The sequence below is a fragment of the Schistocerca cancellata genome, chromosome 1 (assembly GCF_023864275.1).
Source record: "Schistocerca cancellata isolate TAMUIC-IGC-003103 chromosome 1, iqSchCanc2.1, whole genome shotgun sequence".
NCBI lineage: Eukaryota > Metazoa > Arthropoda > Insecta > Orthoptera > Acrididae > Schistocerca > Schistocerca cancellata.
In genome coordinates, this window is record NC_064626.1 from 532,192,381 (window position 1) to 532,212,301 (window position 19,921).

At 36.5% G+C, this 19,921-nt stretch overlaps 1 protein-coding gene across 2 annotated transcripts in view; it reads right to left on the bottom strand.

Annotated features, from left to right (window-relative positions):
- The window catches only part of LOC126179348 (poly(ADP-ribose) glycohydrolase-like), a 152,992-nt gene that overhangs the window by 80,054 nt on the left and 53,017 nt on the right, over positions 1 to 19,921 (bottom strand). For both annotated transcript variants that reach the window (XM_049924602.1, XM_049924601.1), the window contains one exon: positions 6,437 to 6,553. In XM_049924602.1, the coding sequence (XP_049780559.1) occupies positions 6,437 to 6,553 (117 nt within the window). The remainder of the gene's footprint in view (positions 1 to 6,436; positions 6,554 to 19,921) is intronic.

The following is a 19,921-nucleotide window of genomic DNA, read 5'->3' on the forward strand; positions in this document are numbered from 1 at the left end:
ATGTGATTATCATAAACCCAAACATGACAATTCCAAACCTAAGCTATCACATGAGGTTATTAGTTGTTACTTATTGAAGAAATTTCAAGAGGAAAATAATAATGATATTGATAAAGATAAAATTTTCAGTACACAAGAACATACAGTAGATAAAAGTAACTGTGATTCATTTAATTTGACAGAGTTTTACACTTGGGCAGAAAAGAACAACACTTCGTCAGATGATGCAATTTGTAGTAGTTCAGAGACGTGTGTGAATGAAAGAGAGAATGTATGCTGTGAGAATGAAAATATTGGTGAAAGGGATTTGGTAACTTTAGAAAGAGGAAATAATATTTTGGGGGATAATTTGAATGTGTATGACCTGAATATGTATAATGATAATGATGTTGATGATAAAGTTGATAATGATGGTAATGGTATTGATGATGATGTTGAGGAAAGGTGTTTCATTAGTTTAAATAGGTAGTTGAGTTTAAATAGGTGGTTGAAAATGGATTAAATAGTGAGAATATTATAGAAATTCCCAGGGATGTTAGTTACCAGGATGAATAAGGCTCGTAAGCAGGGTGTAAGCGAAAGTGTGAATTTTGATGTTGTTGGTAAAGAATCTGGCTACACAAATAATGATGACACATGTATAACTTCTAGCCTGAGTGAAACATTTACAGATACTAATGACACACACACATTTCTTATGAATCTGTGGCTGAACAGTGAAACTATTTCTTTTGACAAGAACTTTAGAAAGATGCTTATTAATGTATGTGAAACTATATGTCCTGAGTGGTGGAAAAAGATGAGATATTTTATTTTGGAAAAGCTGAAGGATAAGTACTTCAATAGTATACAATGTGATTTGGATGAAAATTCTTGGCTATTTGAGATAATAGAGAGTACTAATGACAATTTTATATCTTGTGCAAATTTTATAACTGTGACAAATAATACATATAATGGTATACCATATGATTCTGATAAGTATAGGTTTGGGGAAATTGAAAGTGATTTATTACATGCGGATACAGGTTCTGAGAAAAGTGATCAATTTTGCAGTCCTTATATAAAAGTTCAAATTGGGTCGTGGATTGGTAAATGTTTAATTGATACAGGAAGTGAGATCTCGGGAATATCTGAAAGGTTAAGCAAGAAACTGAAAGTGGGGAAAGATTATGTTGAAATGCCAGTTGTTGGGGTAAAGATAAAAAGGTGCTATTGGGACGAGCAGTAAATTGGTAAAAAGCCAGGCTTTAGTGACATTTTTAATTGAAGGCAAGTTGTTCACACATGGATGTTTTGTAATTCAGGAATTTAATGAGGATTTTCTTTTGGGTATGAATTGGATAGTAAAAGTAAATACAGCATTTGATTGGGTTGGAAGAAAACTTTTGACAGAAACTAGTCAAAGGGAATACATTCAGACAAATTTTGTGAACACACTTGGTGATCAGAGTAATGGAAATTTTGACAGTATCAATTTACTAAAAGAAAACAGATTGGAGAATATTGAAATTCATAGATTTGATACTGATGAAGTTGAATTTGGGAATTTAGTAAATTTGAAAATTTCAGAAACACAAAATTTATCTGGGGAGCAAAAACAACAGTTAGAAAATCTGCTGTGGGAATACAGTGATGTTTTCAGTGACATACCTGGTAGGGTAAAGGGTTATCAGTGTGAGCTTCAGGTAAAACCTCATGAACCATTTTTCATAAAACCATACAGTATTGCAATATCAAAAAGACCTGCTGTCGAGAAAGAGCTGAAAAAGATGGAAGGATGTAATATAATAGAAAGGAGTATCAGTGCATATAATAATCCATTAGTAGTTGTTTCGAAAAAAGATGGTGGAGTAAGACTGGTTTTGGACTCTAGACACTTAAACAAAATTTTGTTCAGACAGACAGACCATCCCGAAAATATTGATAAGTTACTCTATAAATTTAGAGATAGTAAATATATGTCAAGTTTGGATCTAACTTCGGGTTTTCATCAGGTACCACTTTCGGTTAATTCTAGAAAATATACTGCTTTCTCGTACAATGGTAAGAGTTACCAATATTGTGTTGTGCCATTTGGGTTAAATTCTTCTGTTTCCAAATTTATAAGAGCTTTGGATCATGTACTTGGGCAAGAACTTGCATCTAACTGATAATTTATGTAGATGACATTTTGGTTACAGGGCAAAATTGGGAGGAACATTTTTTGATTTTGAAGTCAGTTGTGAAAAACTTAGAAAAGGGGGGATGACATTGAAATTAGAGAAATGTAAGTTTCCAGTTTCTGAATTAACATTAAGGGGGGATGACATTGAAATTAGAGAAATGTAAGTTTCCAGTTTCTGAATTAACATTTTTGGGTCATGTTGTCACAGAAAAAATTAAAGCAATTTCAGAAATTCCTATTCCTAAGACTAAAAAACAATTAAAGTCGTTCTTTGGGTTATGCGGTTATTACCAAAAACATATAAGTGATCAGAGTCTGAATGCACCACATTTAAGTTAGCTACTTAAGAAAAACACTGTTTGGGTTTGGGATAAAAGTTGTCAGGAAGAGTTTGATAAAATTAAGCAAGAGTTGAGGAAGCAACACTTATTACACAGACCTGATTTTAATTTACCATTTTGTTTGAACACTGATAGCAGTAATTATGGGCTTGGAGCACAGTTATTTCAAGAAAGAGTAGAGAATGGAGTTAAGATACATTGTACCATAGCATTTGCAAGCAGAATGTTGCTCAAGCATGAAAAAAATTATACAGTCACAGAGAAGGAACTTTTGGCAATTCATTGGGCTTTTACAAAATTTAGAATTTACCTTATTGGACATAAAACAATAGTATTTTTGGATCACAAAGCTTTGAGTTACTTACAAGAGTGCAAATTATAACACAGTAGATTGACCAGATGGGCAATATTTCTGCAACAGTTTGACTTTGAAATCAAGCACATAAAAGGTTCTGAGAATGTAGTAGCTGATTCACTTTCAAGGTTACCAATTGGGGGGAAAAGGATATTTTTGAACAAGAGGAGGAAAAGCAATTTAAAATTAGATACCTGAAAGGGGAAGAAAATGAGAAAACAATTAGAGCTATGTTTAACAAAATTAGGAAAAATCAAAATTTAGATCAAAGTTGGAAATTAATCAAAGAATGTTTAGGCAAGAAGGGGTATGAGAAACTTGATAAATTTTACAAATTACATAAGGGGATTTTATTTCGGAGAACAGATGTAGATTCTGATAATTGGAAACTGTGTTGGCCAGAGGCAGATGCTGAAAAGCTGATCATTTACATACATGAATGTTTTGGTCATTGTGGGATACAGAAGTGCATTCAAAAGATACAAGAAAATGTTTATTTTTACAATATTGGAAAGAAGGTAAGAAAAGAATTGGCAACCTGTGACAAATGTCAGAGAGTTAAAGTGAGCAATCAAAGACGTGGTGGAGAGATGCAAAATATTATTCCGGAAAAACCTTTAGATCTTATCGCTGTGGACTTATATGGCATGTTACCAAAGAGTAAAGGAGGTCACTGTTACATATTAGTTATGGTAGATATATTTTCAAAATTAATTAAACTATATCCAGTGAAAAAAGCTACTAGCCATGAAATTATAATAAAAATTGAAAGAGATTATTTCGCACAGGTGGGTAAACCACAAGCTATATTATCAGATAATGGTTCACAGTTCACCTCTAAAATTTGGAAAAGTTTATTGAAAGATCAAAATTGAAGCCTATACTTATATCTGTTTATTGTCCATCCACCAATCCTGCAGAAAGATATATGAGGGAAATTGGGAGACTTTGCAGAACCTATTGTAGCCATAAACATCCAACCTGGTTTGAGCACATTCGAAATTTTCAAGATATTATGAATAGCTTACAACATAGTTCCACAGGATTTTCACCATATGAGATTATGTTTAATATCAGACCTCCAAATCTTATATCAGAACTTATTGAATTTCCTAAATGTACACCTTTAACTATGCAAGAGATAGAGAAGATATTTTAAGGGAAGCTATGAGGAAACAAGGGGAAAAGAAGAATAAAAGACATAACAACAAGGCAATATTAACCACTTTCAAAATTGGGGATCTTTTTCTGGTCAAATCTCATGAAAAATCAAAAATGTTAACTTGAAAAATTAAAAAATTGTTTGATATCTATATTGGGCCTTTTGAAGTCATAAAAAATCCACGCCCTAATGCTAATCGTTTGGTATACCCTAAGTCAAAGAAATTATTTTATCTCAGGAATGTTGTCTCTTTGAAACTATATAAACAGAAATTATAATTTCAAAATTTAAATAACCTATTATCATCTAAAACAAAAGTCCTCCACTGGAATATGCTTCCTGGAACGAAACTACCTGTACAACCAAGTATGTATATTTGCATGTATAAATTAATAATTCACATGTTAATTAAAACTGATGAAAAAACACTGTTGTAACAAAGAATGAGACAAAAACTTATTTTTACTTTTTTACAAAAAAAGTCTCCATAGTGAGCATTTCTGAATTTTTCTAATTTTTGGAAGCTAAGTCTTCCCAGTGGGTGAAGGCATGCATGTGAGGACATGCATGCAAAGGTATAACTTTCAAAACCAATTTTAGATAAAGCCTCATGATATATGAGCAATTTATTGTTCTTTTTACTGATGTTGTGGGGAGCGAAAGTACTCTTCACAAGAATGTGACTTGTAGTAATATTTTAGTAGAGAGGCAAGTGTACATAAATAATTGTACAAAAAAAATTTAGATAGTACTGATGTATCTTTAGCTGTACTAAAAGAAAGAAAAGCATAAGAAAAAAAAATTAAAAAAATTCAAAAAGAAAATCGTAAGCAAAAAAATGTATACAAAATAAAAAAACCATGAGTAAAAAAAATACATAAAAAAATTTCAAAAAGAAAATCAGAAGTAAAAATATATAAAAGGCAAATATATAGAAAAAAACACTACACTATATATGTCTAGTATCATTTTTATTGTACAATATGTAAGCAAAATGAAATTAACATTAATATGGGGAACAAAAAATTTAATTATGAGAACCAGTTGGCACAGTGTGACCAAAGAAGCGCTTGTAGACATCTTATTCTAGCAAATGAGTTTTATCTTACTATTATTTTCAATCTGTATGCTGTATTTTAGAATATTTCTTATGTATGTTTTATGCCATGTATATTTGTCATGTTAAATAATTTCTTCACTTGAATTTTTTGTGTATGAGATTGATGGGGAAGGATCATTCCAACAACACCCAGTAACAAGTCCACAGATTCAAAGAGTCCAAATTTGGAAGAGGTTATCAGACTGCATCATTAATGTACTAATTGTGTAATACAGATCCATTACTGAGTGTGGTCGGGATTTTGTTGCAATGTTCATAACAACAAAAGCCCTGGGGAGCAGTTGTAATGGATCTGGGAGATATGTTATTTTCTACTGGATTTGTCGATACCAAATCTAAGTTGTAAATGTTTTCTTATATTTTTGTCAGAATATTTATTTTAATTGTAATTTGCCTTATTTTATGCTAATTTACTTATATTTTTGAGAGTGACAGCATACTGATTAACATTAGTAGATGTGACGAAGAATATCAAAGAGACTGGTTACAAGTGGAAGCGTGTGTGTTGTGTAAAATGTCTTTGACGCTGAGCCATCTTTGAGCATAGTCAGTCGGCAGTGAACTCTCGGTGTGTGTTGACAGTAGAACAATGTGCAGGTCGCCGTTATAAATATTTGCTAGTGAACAGGAAAAAATGAATTATGTTACTACTTTTTTTATATAAACTTTAAGAAGAAACTACATTAGAAGAAATGGTATTTTAAGCACCAAAAATGAGGCAAAGGCATTGAACCAGGTCATTTCTGCAGCCGACGAAACTGCTTTGTGGAATCATACTTCCACTAGACGACTGAAGCCAAGACAAATATCGTCTTGTAAACATTTCACTGAAAAGGTACTGTCACGAAATATGCCAAATTTAAGTAAATAAAAATAGTGAGCATATTTCAAGCTCAACAGAGATACCAAGCAAAACATGGCTTGGCGATCACAAGATTGTTTCTTTGCCCCTCTATTCTTTGTAAAAGGTGTAAATACACAATTTGCTTCTGCCATACACACACTGAATGTCTAAACAGCTATAAAAGTTCTGTGATGCTGTGCTTCTCCACTATATTATGAGTTCTTTCCCACTGTGTCACAATTCATTTGCTACACATATTAAACAAATACATTAGGTTTAACTGTTCATGAGATATTACTACTAGTATTAGTACTGAATATTATATCACTGTTTCTAGTGCAACATAATTTCCTTACTGAAAGGAAATCTCCATTTCTTTTATTTTCTAACCAACAAAAACTATAAAATTTAAATTAATTTGCAACATCGAAAAGCACTATTACTTACCTTATTAACAGCACAAAGATTCTGTGGTGAAAAAGGCATTCTAACATATTCACTATCCCATTTATCAATGTAATGCTGCTTCAAAGGTGCTGGTTTTTCTCCTCTACCCACAGGAAGCTTTACAAAGAAGACAACACAAAATTCTTAGATAGGTTTCTGATTAGATCACAGAAATTATGATTGCCAATGAAGATTAAACATAAAAACTGCAAAACTTCATGCAAAATCTTGAAAAATGAATGGCTAAATATTTTAGTCATTTATGAAAAAGTAATAGAAAAATATTAAAATCTAAAAGCAAAATTATTTTACTCTATTTTTATTCACAATTTTATTTTTCGCTCAAAAAGAAATACAACCACTATAGTTTTATTGTAATATAATAAAATGCATATGAAAGAATTTACTGGAATATGTGAATCTTTGTACTTAACAAACCTAGTGAAACTAATGGCAACATTGTCAGAAGTGCCAACAGCGAACTTTATTTTTTCCAGCTTCTTCTGGCATGTCAATGAATGATGGAATATCCTGCACAATATTTTGGTTTTGACCAACAGCGAAGAGTCTAGGAATGATGTAAATGAATTCAAGTGTCCTCAACAGCCATGCAAAGATTATCCAAGATGTCTGAGTCAACATTGTACTGTCCTCCCCATGAACAGCATTCACACTGGGTCATGTGATCATGTAGTGTATAATGGTAGTGCCATTCAGTACCTAATTGCAGTTGCCTTTTGGTCAAATTCCACTATTTTATAAAGCCATACATCACATGCCACTCACTATGTCGAAACCAATCGAGCTACAGACAGTGTGTTGAGAATGTAATGCATTGCAATTTTTTATGACACAACTATATGTTGCGGAGGAGTCGGGCTGGTTGGGGAGGGTGGAAGGAAACCTCAACTTTCCATTGGTAGGTCACTCAATTGCTTCCATGCTCTTGGAGGATTAGTACAACTTCTTCTGTGAACCTCTAAGTAGTGGTTGCATCGAACTTAATGATTCAGAAACCTTTAGAGGACTGCTACGTAATAAAGTTTTGCACGAAGCTCAAGATGCCACTGGAACTTTTGGAATGCTAAAGGAAACCTCTGGGGTTGATTGCCTTTCAGATCGCAGCCAAACAGATGGCACAAAATGTTTAGAGGTCAGGAGTAGGTCGCTGATGGGGCCCGCATGAACAGACGACCATGCAACTCATGTGCACCAGTTACTGAATTCAACGGTTGACTGAGTGTTTGCCTGACATCAGGAATATCGGACTTACAGAAAACGGTTGTTCATGAAATTGTATCTGCAGACTTCGGCATGTGGCAGATTTGCGCAAAAATTGTGCCTGACTTTTGTCCAATATGCAAAAGCAACATTGTCTGGAAGTGTGTGAAGATCTCAAGAAAATCTGACAGAGTGCAGAATGACACACATGGTCACCCTGCCCACTTTTACACAGCAGTGCTCCAAAGACTGAATCACAGGGTCGCCTGCATCCGAAAGAAGTCCTGGACATTGTGGGTACTGTACCACGACAATGCGCTGGCTCACACCACCCTTGTTGTCATAGCCTACCTGACCTGTATCAATGTGACAGAGTTGAGACAGCTGCCATACGGTCCTGACCTGGTCTCATTGGATTCTTTTTGTTTTCTCAGTTGAAAATGGACTTCAAAGGAAAGCATCTCAAGTCATAGATAATGTGTAAGCTACTTTGATGGCTTCCCCATCCCAACTGAGGAGTTCCAGAAAGTTTATGGTGCTTGGAAACTGCACTGGCAAAAATATATTGATGCAGAAGGGTCATACTTTGAAGAATTTTTAGTTGTTGAACCTACAAGAGCAATTTAAAAAAACAGTGATGCATTACTTTCTGGACAGACCATGTATCACTGTCTTGGTTTGGACTTGCTCTCTGAACATATGTTTGGCTGACAATGACTAGTTCTTAGCACTGGTTTCAAATTAAAATGTTATTGACTTTCGCTAAACAACTCACCATGCTGGTTGCAGGCTCACAAGTAGCCACACTGCTCTGAACATTACTGTTTACAGTTCTGCTCCCACTTCCAAATGCCTATCTGCTCGCAGCCACTAATCTGCTGTTTCCGACCACTTGCGTTTGGTACTAGATACTATATTTGTGGGGAAAAAAAAGACTTACTCAACAATGAATGAACAGTGACAACGTCGACCCCTATTTCTGAAGTTATCAAAAATGGAGATGAAGGATTCACAGCTGTAGCAGCACAAACAGCAAGATGAGAAACAGGTGCAGCCACTACACCAAGCAACAGTGACATCTCCATAGCCACCACCTTTCACTGCTTCCAAGGAGTCTGAAGAAACTTGGGACATTTACCCATCTTATTTTGTGTTATAATGCAATACAAGTAACATCTCCAATTCATATTAGCAAAGTGCTTTGCTTTATTTCAATAGCAAATTGTATAAGGTTGTCATAAACTGGAGCGTGGGAATGATCCTAGGAAATTATCTTTTTCTGTAGTTTGTGACTTTTTGTCTAAACACTGGGACAAGAAACTCACATTATACCCACACTCAAGTTTAACTAATGCATAAAACAACCAGGGCCAATCATATGCAGCCGTGACAACATAATACGTAGATTTAGCTAGACAGTGTAACTTTGCATGTGCAGCCAGTTATGTTTCAGCTATATACGTGGCTCGAGAGGTACACAGCAATACCACCAGTTCCGAGCAGCCACCTCCAGACGACACTTAATAATTGGGACTACTTTCTGCTTCCACACTACATCCACTGGCACATCAAATTGACCCACCAATAGTGTTGCCAGCCGCCAGAGAGAGCCCTGTCAACCTCGGACTATTCTGCTTTCAGCTAGTGCTGGTGCAGATGGTGATCTTTCTGCCAACATGCAAAAAGACAACAAGCCAGTGACACTCCCTCTGTTCTGCAACACCACCAATTCCTGCAGTTACACAGTTCATTCAGAAGACTACAGTTCCAATATAGCACTCGCTATTTACAAAGAAACAGGAACAGTTAACTATGAGTGTCTGCACAACACTTTCAGTGATAGTGACAACTAAAACAAAGACTGCAAAAGACACAAAGTTATTTAGAATTTCACTGTATTAGGTATGGAACCTGAAGTGCCACACATTAAACTGCTACCAAAGTTAAGTAAAACTGTGTATCCACACCATTAATAAATGTTAATGATTATTTCTTATTGTGTTAGCACCTTTCTGTTTTAATCTACCCAGTCAAGCAAGTGTATAATTAGATATTACTAGTGTGCATGGTGTCATCTTAATTAGAACTATAGTGGAAATAAGCTTTCTGCTACTGTGGGTGTTTGGGCTCAAATGATAGCAACATTCAGTTACAACAGCTCAATGCTGGTGACAAGGAAAAAATACATCTGTAATACCATGACTGGCGATGAGGCAAATGATTTAAGATCAGTATTCCAAATCTGGTGGTGAGATAAAGTGATAATTATTAACAATTTTTTGCCAGTTATCAACACTGGTGACGAGGCAAAGGTTATAGATTTGCTGAAAAATTTCGACCCGTACCTAATGTTGGCTATTGGACATCATCAAGATTAATGGCATTTTCATAAGTTCCCAACCCTGACAATAATGAGGCAGAGCAAATCAATAGAAGTTGCATTCTTATTTTCCATACTTCCTTTTGAGTACATGTTTTATTTCTTTGGTTTTCGCGCCAACACTGTGGCTTAGCATTATTCTATGCATACTAGATTCTGGGACCACTAACCTGTTTTCTTTCCAGGAAGACTTTTGTGAATTTTGTAAACCATTCTAAGCATAATTTTCAGACATGGACCAACCACTATTGACTATCCTGAAGTCCATGATCCAATTGCTACAATTATTGTCAGCAACCCAAGTGTCACAGGGGACAGATTTGAAGAAAGCAAAGAAGGAGGCAAAAAAACAACTTCTACAAATAAAGCGGCAATCAATTTTCAAACTGAAGCAGGGTCATCAATTTCAGTCGTTAACCTACAGGTAAAGCGAAAATTAGGGTTCCCAAAGCTAACAGACTTTCAAAAATTCATTGATCAGTTACAGTAACCAGGAGACTCCAGTAAAAGGAAAATTTTAACAATGTTAGATATGAACAATTAATGAAACACACTAAATTTGTAGTTGTAAATTCAAATAAACCAAGGGATTTACAACAATTAGATCTCTACAATACTCATGGCTTCACCATTCACGAAGCAGTAAATCATGTTCAAACTGGTGTTCTGAATGTAAAGTTAATCAACCATCAGAAAAATAGGATGATATTGTTTTTGAAGCAACAACCAGTATTAAAGGTTATGAGCACATGTCATAGTGAAGTCAAATATGGTGCCAAAATTATGCAAACCTTTTGCATTAAAAGCGAAAGTCAATGTCTTGCACAGAATGAGGTTAAAGATGTCATAACCACCCACCTAGCCAAGGGACTATGCCAATCACAACTGCACAGAAACTGAACAGCTCACTAAGCGTCTGCAGAGATTTCAAAGCAACGGTTATTATTCAATATATTACTGACTCATACCCATTCCCAAGCCAGAAGAACCGAAACAGAAATTAGCTGGTAGTGTTTACTTTACCGAAGTGGATCTTGAAGAAGCAAATTTGCTGATCCCTTTGGATGAAGAGAGACAGAGATTTATGGTGATAAATAATTCATCCAGTCTCTACTTTTACAAATGGTCACTCTTCGGAATTGCCTGCGCACTGTGCTTGTTCCAGCGGTATTTAGAACAATTAATTTGGAAAGCTCCATAGTACTGTGTACTACTTTAATGACATGTATCTCAGGAATACTTCCGGCAGAATTCTTACAGAATTTGGAATCTATTTTCAAAATTCTACAAGCGGCAAATTTGAAATGCTACAAAGATAAATGCCTCTTTCAACATGAAGTGCAATATTTAGGGCACATACTGCTAGCAAACAGCATCAAACTGACACTGTAACACACTGACACCCTTAAAGACCTTCTAGCTCCCAAGGATGTAAAGCAATTACATGCCATATTACGACAAATAAATTATTAAAGGAATTTTCTTCCTCAGGCAGCTTATATCAGTGAACCACTGCACAAGTTGTTGCATAAAGGAATCAGATGGAATTGTAACAGTGAACGCCAATGCGCATTTAACAAATTAAAACAGTGTGTGCTTGATGCCAAACGTTTACAACATATGATAAGAACAAAATGCTCACAGCTGCTGCTGATGCTTTAGACTGTGGCAAGCTGCCGTTCTGTCACATCGATATCATGGTTTTGAATGAGCAACTGTGTATGCTTCAGGGACTCTGACAGTGGCACAAAGAAATTACAGTCAGATCAGGAAGAAAGTTTTTGCAATTTGCAGTTGTCACACTTTGACAGCTCAGCATTTGTGGTGCTGGGCACTACTTCTGTCGAATTATGACTATGTAATTATATTCAGGTCCACAGCAAAATGCGCATGCAGTTTTGATTTCATGTATGCCAACAGAGCAAAACAAAAAGTTTGTCTCATAAGCTGATATTTGTTTTTCAACAGATATCGGTAGTCAAGACACTGAAAAATTTCCCAGTAAACTGTAATTTAATTACCAAACTTGTGCCAAAGATACAGATTTTTCTAAGATTACACAGTATATTAAAATGGAAAGGATATAAGATTAACATCAACAAAGGCAAAACAAGGATGATGGAATGTATCTGAATTAAAGCAGATGACTCTGAGGGAATCAGATTAGCAAATGAGACACTTAAAAAAGTAGACGAGTTTTCTTATTTGGGCAGAAAAATAACTTATGATGGACAAAGTAGAGAGGATATAAAATCTAGACTGGCAATGACAAGGAAAGCATTTCTGAAGAAGAGAAATTTGTTAACATCGAATACAGGTTTAAATTTAGGAAGTGTCTTCTGAAAGCATTTGAATGAAGTGTAGGCATGTATGGAAGTGAAACATGGACGATAAACAGGTCAGACACGAAGAGAATAGAAGCCTTTGAAATATAGTGCTACATAATAATGCTGAGATTTGATGTTTAGATCATGCAACTAATGAGGAAGTACTGAATAGAACTGAGGGGGAAAAGAAATCTGTGGCGCAACCTGACTAAAAGGAGGGACTGGTTGGTAGAACACATTCTGAGACATCAAGGGATCACCAGTTTAGTATAGGAGGGAATTGTGGGGGCAAAAATCATAGAGGGAGACCAAGAGATTAATACAACAAACAGATTCAAAAGGATGTAGGGTGCAGTAGTTATTTCGAGATGAAGAAGTTTGCACATGATAGAGTAGCACGGAGAGTTGCATCAAACCAGTCTTCAGACTGAAGACCTCAACAACAACAACAACAACATTCAAATGAAGTGACCTACTGATAAGAAGTTCCTTAATCAGCCAAAGATGAAATCTTATTGGAATATAAGGCAAATACAGTGTGCAAAGGTGTCATTCTGTTACATTCAGAATCAGACAAGACACAAGTGATTATCCCTGTGGTGCTTAAATTCTAAGGTACTACAGATGACACAGCAATGCTGCTGGAGCATAGTTTCAACCAAAAACTTTGCTACTGCAACAATATTGACAAATACATTGAAATGATGCTGGCAAAATGGCACTTATGTCAATCGTACCCGCCAGCTTCGTCTCAACAATATTTTCTGTAACCACAGGCATCAGAAACCTTGGTCACGTCTGTGTATTGATTTTACAGGAGTATTTCTCAGAAGTTACTGGCTCATCCTCATCAATTTGTAATACAGACATCATCAATATCTTCCACAAAGACTATTCAGGCTTTATTAAAGGTCCTTCCTATTGAAGAATTGCCAAAATCTATTGTGACTGACAACAGCACTTTTTTTTCCTAAGAATTTAAATTATTTTGTAAAAGCAACAGCATTTCACACTTCAAGACTGTACCGTTTCATACTGAGGCCAATGGGCTCGCTGAAAGATTTGATCACACTTTCACATCACACATGATGCAGCTTGACTAATAGTGCAATAAAGAAACTGCTTTATTGATGTTCCTCTTTCAGTACAGAGCTACTCCACATCACACACAATATCCAGCTCATAAACTACATGGAAGACTTCATTGCACATTAATGTCAATTTTAAAGTGATAATGCATCCACAACCTGAGCTTCAGCAACAGTCAAAACACTTTTTTTTTTTAAATTGACTCATACCATACTCATTATAATGTAAAAGTATGGGAATAAGTCACAGGTACCTAGCACACTCGCAGAGCAACTTGGTAATGTAATGTTCAAAGTTCGGTGTTCACAAGGAATCCCAAAACACCTTAAAAATCAAATCAGGCTGCACCCTACTCACATGCATGTAGGCAGAACTCCTAGGCTGTTTTCTTTTATACAATCTGAAGACTTGTATGCAGCCAGCCATCTGGGGAACCTTCTGACACAGTTGGCAACTGCCCCCGCCAGCACCTCCAGCAGCAGGGTCCTACTGTAGCCAGCCAGTGATGCACCGGCAGTAGCAAACACTGCACATCACACTCGCCTATACACAACATAATGGCAAATGCCTGACCACACTACCACCTCAATGTGGTTCTTCATCAGTTTCTCACAATACCATGGACAAATTCCAGGAAGAGCAACATGTATGCATCAACCAAATGTGCACACTACTAAGCAAGAAAGCAGGAAGTCAATGAAGCCACCCGGCTTCATCAGCTTTCCTGACGGGGGAGAGTTGCTGTATCCATGACTCAAAAGACACACAGCAATACCAAAAGAGTCCACCACCACACAGGTGCAATCACTCGCCAAGCACCTTCTCAGTTACAAGCAGCTGCCTATAGATAATACTTGCTAATTGGGACAACCTTCTGCTTCCATCACACATCAATGGTGAATCAAACACTTCCAATAGTGTTACATGCCACCAGAGGAAGTGCTGTCAACCATGGACTATTTTGCTTCCACCTAGTACTGGTGCAGATGGAGATCCTTGTTCCGACAAGCATAAAAATGACATGCCACAAAACTCACTCAGTTCCTGTAGCGCCAGCAGTTCTGCAGTTACTGAGTTCTATTTTCCATTCGGAAGACTACCTTATTTACTCGAATTTAAGCCGCACTCGAATCTAAGCCGCACCTGAAAAATGAGTCTCGAAATTGAGGGAAAAAAATTTTCACGAATCTAAGTCACACCTGAAATCTGAGACTCGAAATTCAAGGGGAGAGAAAAGTTTTAGGGTGCACCTCCAAATCGAAACAAAGTTGGTCCATTGTAATATAAGACACAATTTAGGTCAAATGAATGACGATACAGCTATAGTAATTTGGTTCGAGTCGTAAGCTTAGCAGTTAAGCTTTAGCAGGTAGCCGTTGCTGTGCGTCAGGTGCTCCCTCCGTATTATTCCTTTTTCACGTACTTCGTCTGGTTTAAACTGATTGCTTATTTTTCTTTGATCTGATAAGTGCCGTTCTCTTTGTTATAGGTGTTTACGTCACTCAATGCTGAAAATGCATTACTGTACTGTGTCATGCATTGTTTGTCGCATTCTGATCATGAGTGTTTACGACCTGTCGGCACTCGCGGTATGGCTTGCTTTTGTGCGCGCTACCGCCGCTTTTAAAAAAAAAAAAAAAGAGAGAGAGAGAGAGAATGGCAAGAGACTGTTATTTGTTGTTACTTACACTGCTGCTTTCTTTGATAATGATCAACAAGAACCAAATAATTGACTGCGTATGATAGAAGATGTTCTGAACGAGAGTCTAGCAAAAATTTTTCTCCGTTTGAAAATCTTTGCAGACGCCTCTTTAGTACATTACATTCTGCACAGAAATTAGAGTCATCTTAGATTTAAAAATCCAATCAATTGTCGTACTTTATTTCTGACTGTATCAATATTTGGCATAAGAATAATATGAATATAAACATGACATGATATGTATATTCTTCCACCTTTGCTGTTGTCTCACTCTAGTTTCGTAGTTTATTAGGCAGACATGATTTAAATGAGATAGCAGCAAACACGAAAGAATACATGGCAAAATGTTTATATCCATATTATTATTATTATTATTATGGTGAAGAGAATACTGCATGTGATTCACAATTCATAAAAGTTCCTATAAGCAACCATCTCTTCTCACACGTAGGAAAAATTCAGAACGCAGAGTTGGCCATATTGACAAACATCCCAAACAATCTTGCCAGTCGGATTTTCGTAGTGCATTGAAATGCTGCTACATTAGAAGTTTAACAATACGGAATTTGTATTTACTTTGTTGGATAATGTATGAAAATGCAGTGGTCGAAACTCAGGCTGGAGAAAAAAAGCTCGTCTTCCATCTTTCTTTTTTTTTAATTTATTTACTGACGCAGAGGTTTTGGTGCCAGTATTTATCTTTGTGCCTGCGAAGAGCTACATATATTCGACGACAGAAGTTAGTTGTGGCGGCACCTACCAACATTTTTCAGAACTTCCGCTTTGCACTCGATTCTAAGCCGCAGGCGGTTTTTTGGATTACAAAAACCGGAAAAATGTGCGGCTTAGATTAGAGTAAATACGGTACAATTCCAACATAACAATTGCTGTTTACATAGAAATAGGAACAGTTAACCATGGGTGTCAGCACAATGTTTCCAGTCACGTGGCAAAATAATACACTGCCGAAAGACAGCAAAGTTATTTAGAATTTCACTGTATTAAATGTAAGAACCTAAATGCTACATATCAAACACGCTATCAGAGTTAAGTAAAACTGTATATTCACAATATTAATAAATGTTACTGATTATTTTGTATTGTGTTGTCATATTTCTGTTCTCATGCCTACCTGTCAAGAGCGTGTCATAAAAATGTATGTACAGTTATGTATATATACATGCATGAATGTACATACATTTTAAATCTCCTCCTAAACCGCTGGACCGATTTCAACTAAACTTTGTACACATATCACTTACAGTCTAGAAATCATCACTATGTCACATCAAAATCCAAGAAATGAAACAGGCATAATCCAATGAATTACAGACCCATATCACTAACATCAATTTGCAGAAGGATTTTGGAATATGTATTGTGCTCGGACATTATGAATCAACTCAAAGAAAATTATTTATTGGCAAACAGCCAACATGGATTCAGAAAATATTGTTCTTTATTTTCGTGAAGTAATGAGTGCTATCGACAGGGGGCATAAAAATGATTCCATATTTTTAGATTTTCAGAAGGCTTTTGACACTATTCCTCACAAATGATTTCCAATTAAATTGTATGTCTATGGAGTGTAATCTCAGCTGTGTCATTGTATTTGTGATTTCCTGTCAGAAAGGTCACAGTTCATAATAAATGACAGAAAATCATTGAGTAAAATAGGAGAACTATCTTGAGTTCCCCAAGGAGGAGTTATAGGTCCTCTGTTGGTCCTAAGCTATATAAATGATATAGGAGACAACCTGAGCAGTCCTCTTGGAATGTTTGAAGATGACGCTGCCATTTATCATCATGTAATGTCATCAGATAATCAAAACAAATTGAAAAATGGTTCACACAAAATATCGGCATGGTGCAAAATGTTGTAGTTGACTCTAAATCATGGAAATTATGAAGCTGTCCGCATGAGCATTAAACAGAATCTGCTAAATTCCAGTTACCTGATAAATCACACAAATCTAAAGGCTGTAAACTCAACTAAATACCTACGGATTACAATTATGAATAACTTAAACTGGAACAATCGCATTGATAGTGTTGTATAGTAAGCAAACCAAAAACTGTGATTTATTGGCGAAACACTTGAAAAATACAATAGATTTACTAAAGAGGCAGTTAACAATACACATGCCATCCCTCTTCTGGAGTATTGCCGCGCGGTGAGTGTCGGATCTGCAGGTGACAGGATTGGTGAAGGACACTGGAAAAGCTCAAAGACAAGCAGTTTGTTTTGAGTTATCATAAAATAGGGGAGATAATGCCATGGATATGATACAACAACTGGGGAGGCAGTCATTCAAACTGAACATGTTTTTCAATGTCGCAGGATATTCTCGTTAAATTTCAGAAAGATTTAAGGTTTCATTTTTCCCGCATGCTGTTCGAGAGTGGAATGGCAGAGAAGTAGCTTAAAGGTGGTTCAATGAACCCTCTGCCAGGCATTTAATCATGTAGATGTACATGATGGTCAGTATCTCCTACCTATCAAAGGGGTGAGGGTGAGAGTGGGGGTGAAAAAGCAGTGTAGCCCACAATGAGTGAATACCCCATACTTTAGTCATCCAGTATTTGAGAGTTAGCACTTAGAGACTTGCAACATACTTTCCACATAATTCAAACCTTCAAGAAACTCTTTCTTGCTGACAACACCCACAAAATGATGAAAGGAAGAAAGTTAATCACTTCAAACATTTTTTTTCTGTTCACGCAGTAAAACTGCTACTTGGAGCATATGTTTTAATTCATTACTTCTTTACTACTAACTGTGTTTGCTACATGTTTTGCAGGTAGCATTCACATACACTACAGAATTTTCCAGAAAAATTATATCACTGTACGAAACACAGTTCAGGAGATATGACATCATAAAGAGTTAAATGTGTAAAAAAAAAACTGCCGCATCATGCAAAAAGTTTAAATTTTTGCAGACAGTACCCTCATCTGTCACTGACAGTATCTACATAAATATATCACCGTGTGACACATAGTTCAGGAAAAATGACAACAAATACAGAGAAGCATGAAAAACTGCAACATTATGCATGACATTTTAATTTATTACTTCTTTACTATGAACTCTATTCGCAATGCATTTTGCAGACGGTATCCATATACGTCACTGAATGTACCTGCAAAAGTATATCATTGTACGACACATACTTTAGGAGATATGAAATCAAATAGTGATGTGAGAAAAACTGCAGCATTGTGTATGACCTTTTCATTTAGTGCTCCTTTACTACTAACTCTATTTGTAACATATTTCACAGGAAATATCCACATACACTGCTGAATGTACTTAAAAAAATATCATTGTACGACACACAGTTCAGGAGATAAACATTGAGCTGCATGAAAATGAAACTGTACAGTGGAATTTGATATAGGTACAGAGGAAAAATATAATGACATGCATGCATGTGGGCAAAGCTATGGGTAATAGGCTCATCCTAAATCCCTGGAACAATTTCAACCAAATTTGGTACACACATTAGTTCCAATCTGGAGAGAAATACTGTGGTGGTCAGAGTGCCAGCCTCCTATTGGTGTGAGCATGGTAAATTGGAAAGAGAAGAGGAGAGGAGGAGATGAACACAAAGAAGAGAGCAGAAAAAGGACAGAGGGGCATGGAGTGGAGGAGGTTGACAGAGAGGTGGTGCAGGAGAGGGACAAAGGAGAGGAGAAGAGTAAAAGAGATGGGGGAGAAGGAGAGGGACACAGGGAGGAGGAGCACATTGACAGAGAGAGAGGGAAGATGGAGAGGGGGAGGGGGAGAGAGGGTAGGTGGCGGAGAGGAAGAGGGAGAGGGAGAGGGGGGACCAGGAGGTGATGGACAAATAGAGCAGAGTGGAGGAGATGGACAGAGAGAGGGGGGCAGGAGGTGATGGAAAGAGAGAGCAGAGTGAAGAAGATGGAGAGAGAGGGTCTGGAAGAGATGGACTAATAGAATAAGAGTAAGCATTTGAAATAGCTGCACCTGCACAGCAAACCATCAAAATCAATGTCGAGATGCATAACCTTTCACGTAGCTGATGTAGTTGCTTAAATGGTGACAAACAAGATTCGTCACTCCATAATTAGTCCAACAAAATGTGGTAAAATAGCATGTATGTAACTAATAGTCATCTGACACTACACCAGTAGAAATTCTGAAACAAGTAGTTCACCATCAGACCTCAATGAATGTGCCATACCACAGCTGTCCTTCCTCAGCACTGACTGATGGGCCACATACACCTGTTACAGATTACACAAATCATGCAACACCTATATCATGAATGTCCACATTACAACATGGAGTGCACCACCTGTCACAAGCCAGATCATTTTTCCAGTGTCTGTATGATCAAGAGGACAGCAATGTCATCGCAGTGAAATAGACAACTCCACATCACAAAGCCTGTTATGCCAATTAAAGGGGCATCAACCAGATTGATGATCCACCTGGAATTAATGGGTAAGCTATCAAGTGCCAATTGGAAACAGGAGAAGCAGCGTCATTAGTTAACTGGAACAAGAACCAACTCATTGGTGCCTCACAATCTCAAAGAGCTCAGAGTCAATCATATCTACAGTGGCCAATGGATACTGCTAAGGGGACAAATCAGAATTAAAGTACACTGCAAGCAAGTGTCATGGAGACTGACACGTTAGCAGATAAATAAACGAAGATTTCTGAATACTGTTAAGTACAAAACATCACTGGTTATTAATATATTTGTTGGTAGCTGAATGCAAAGTGTAATATGATT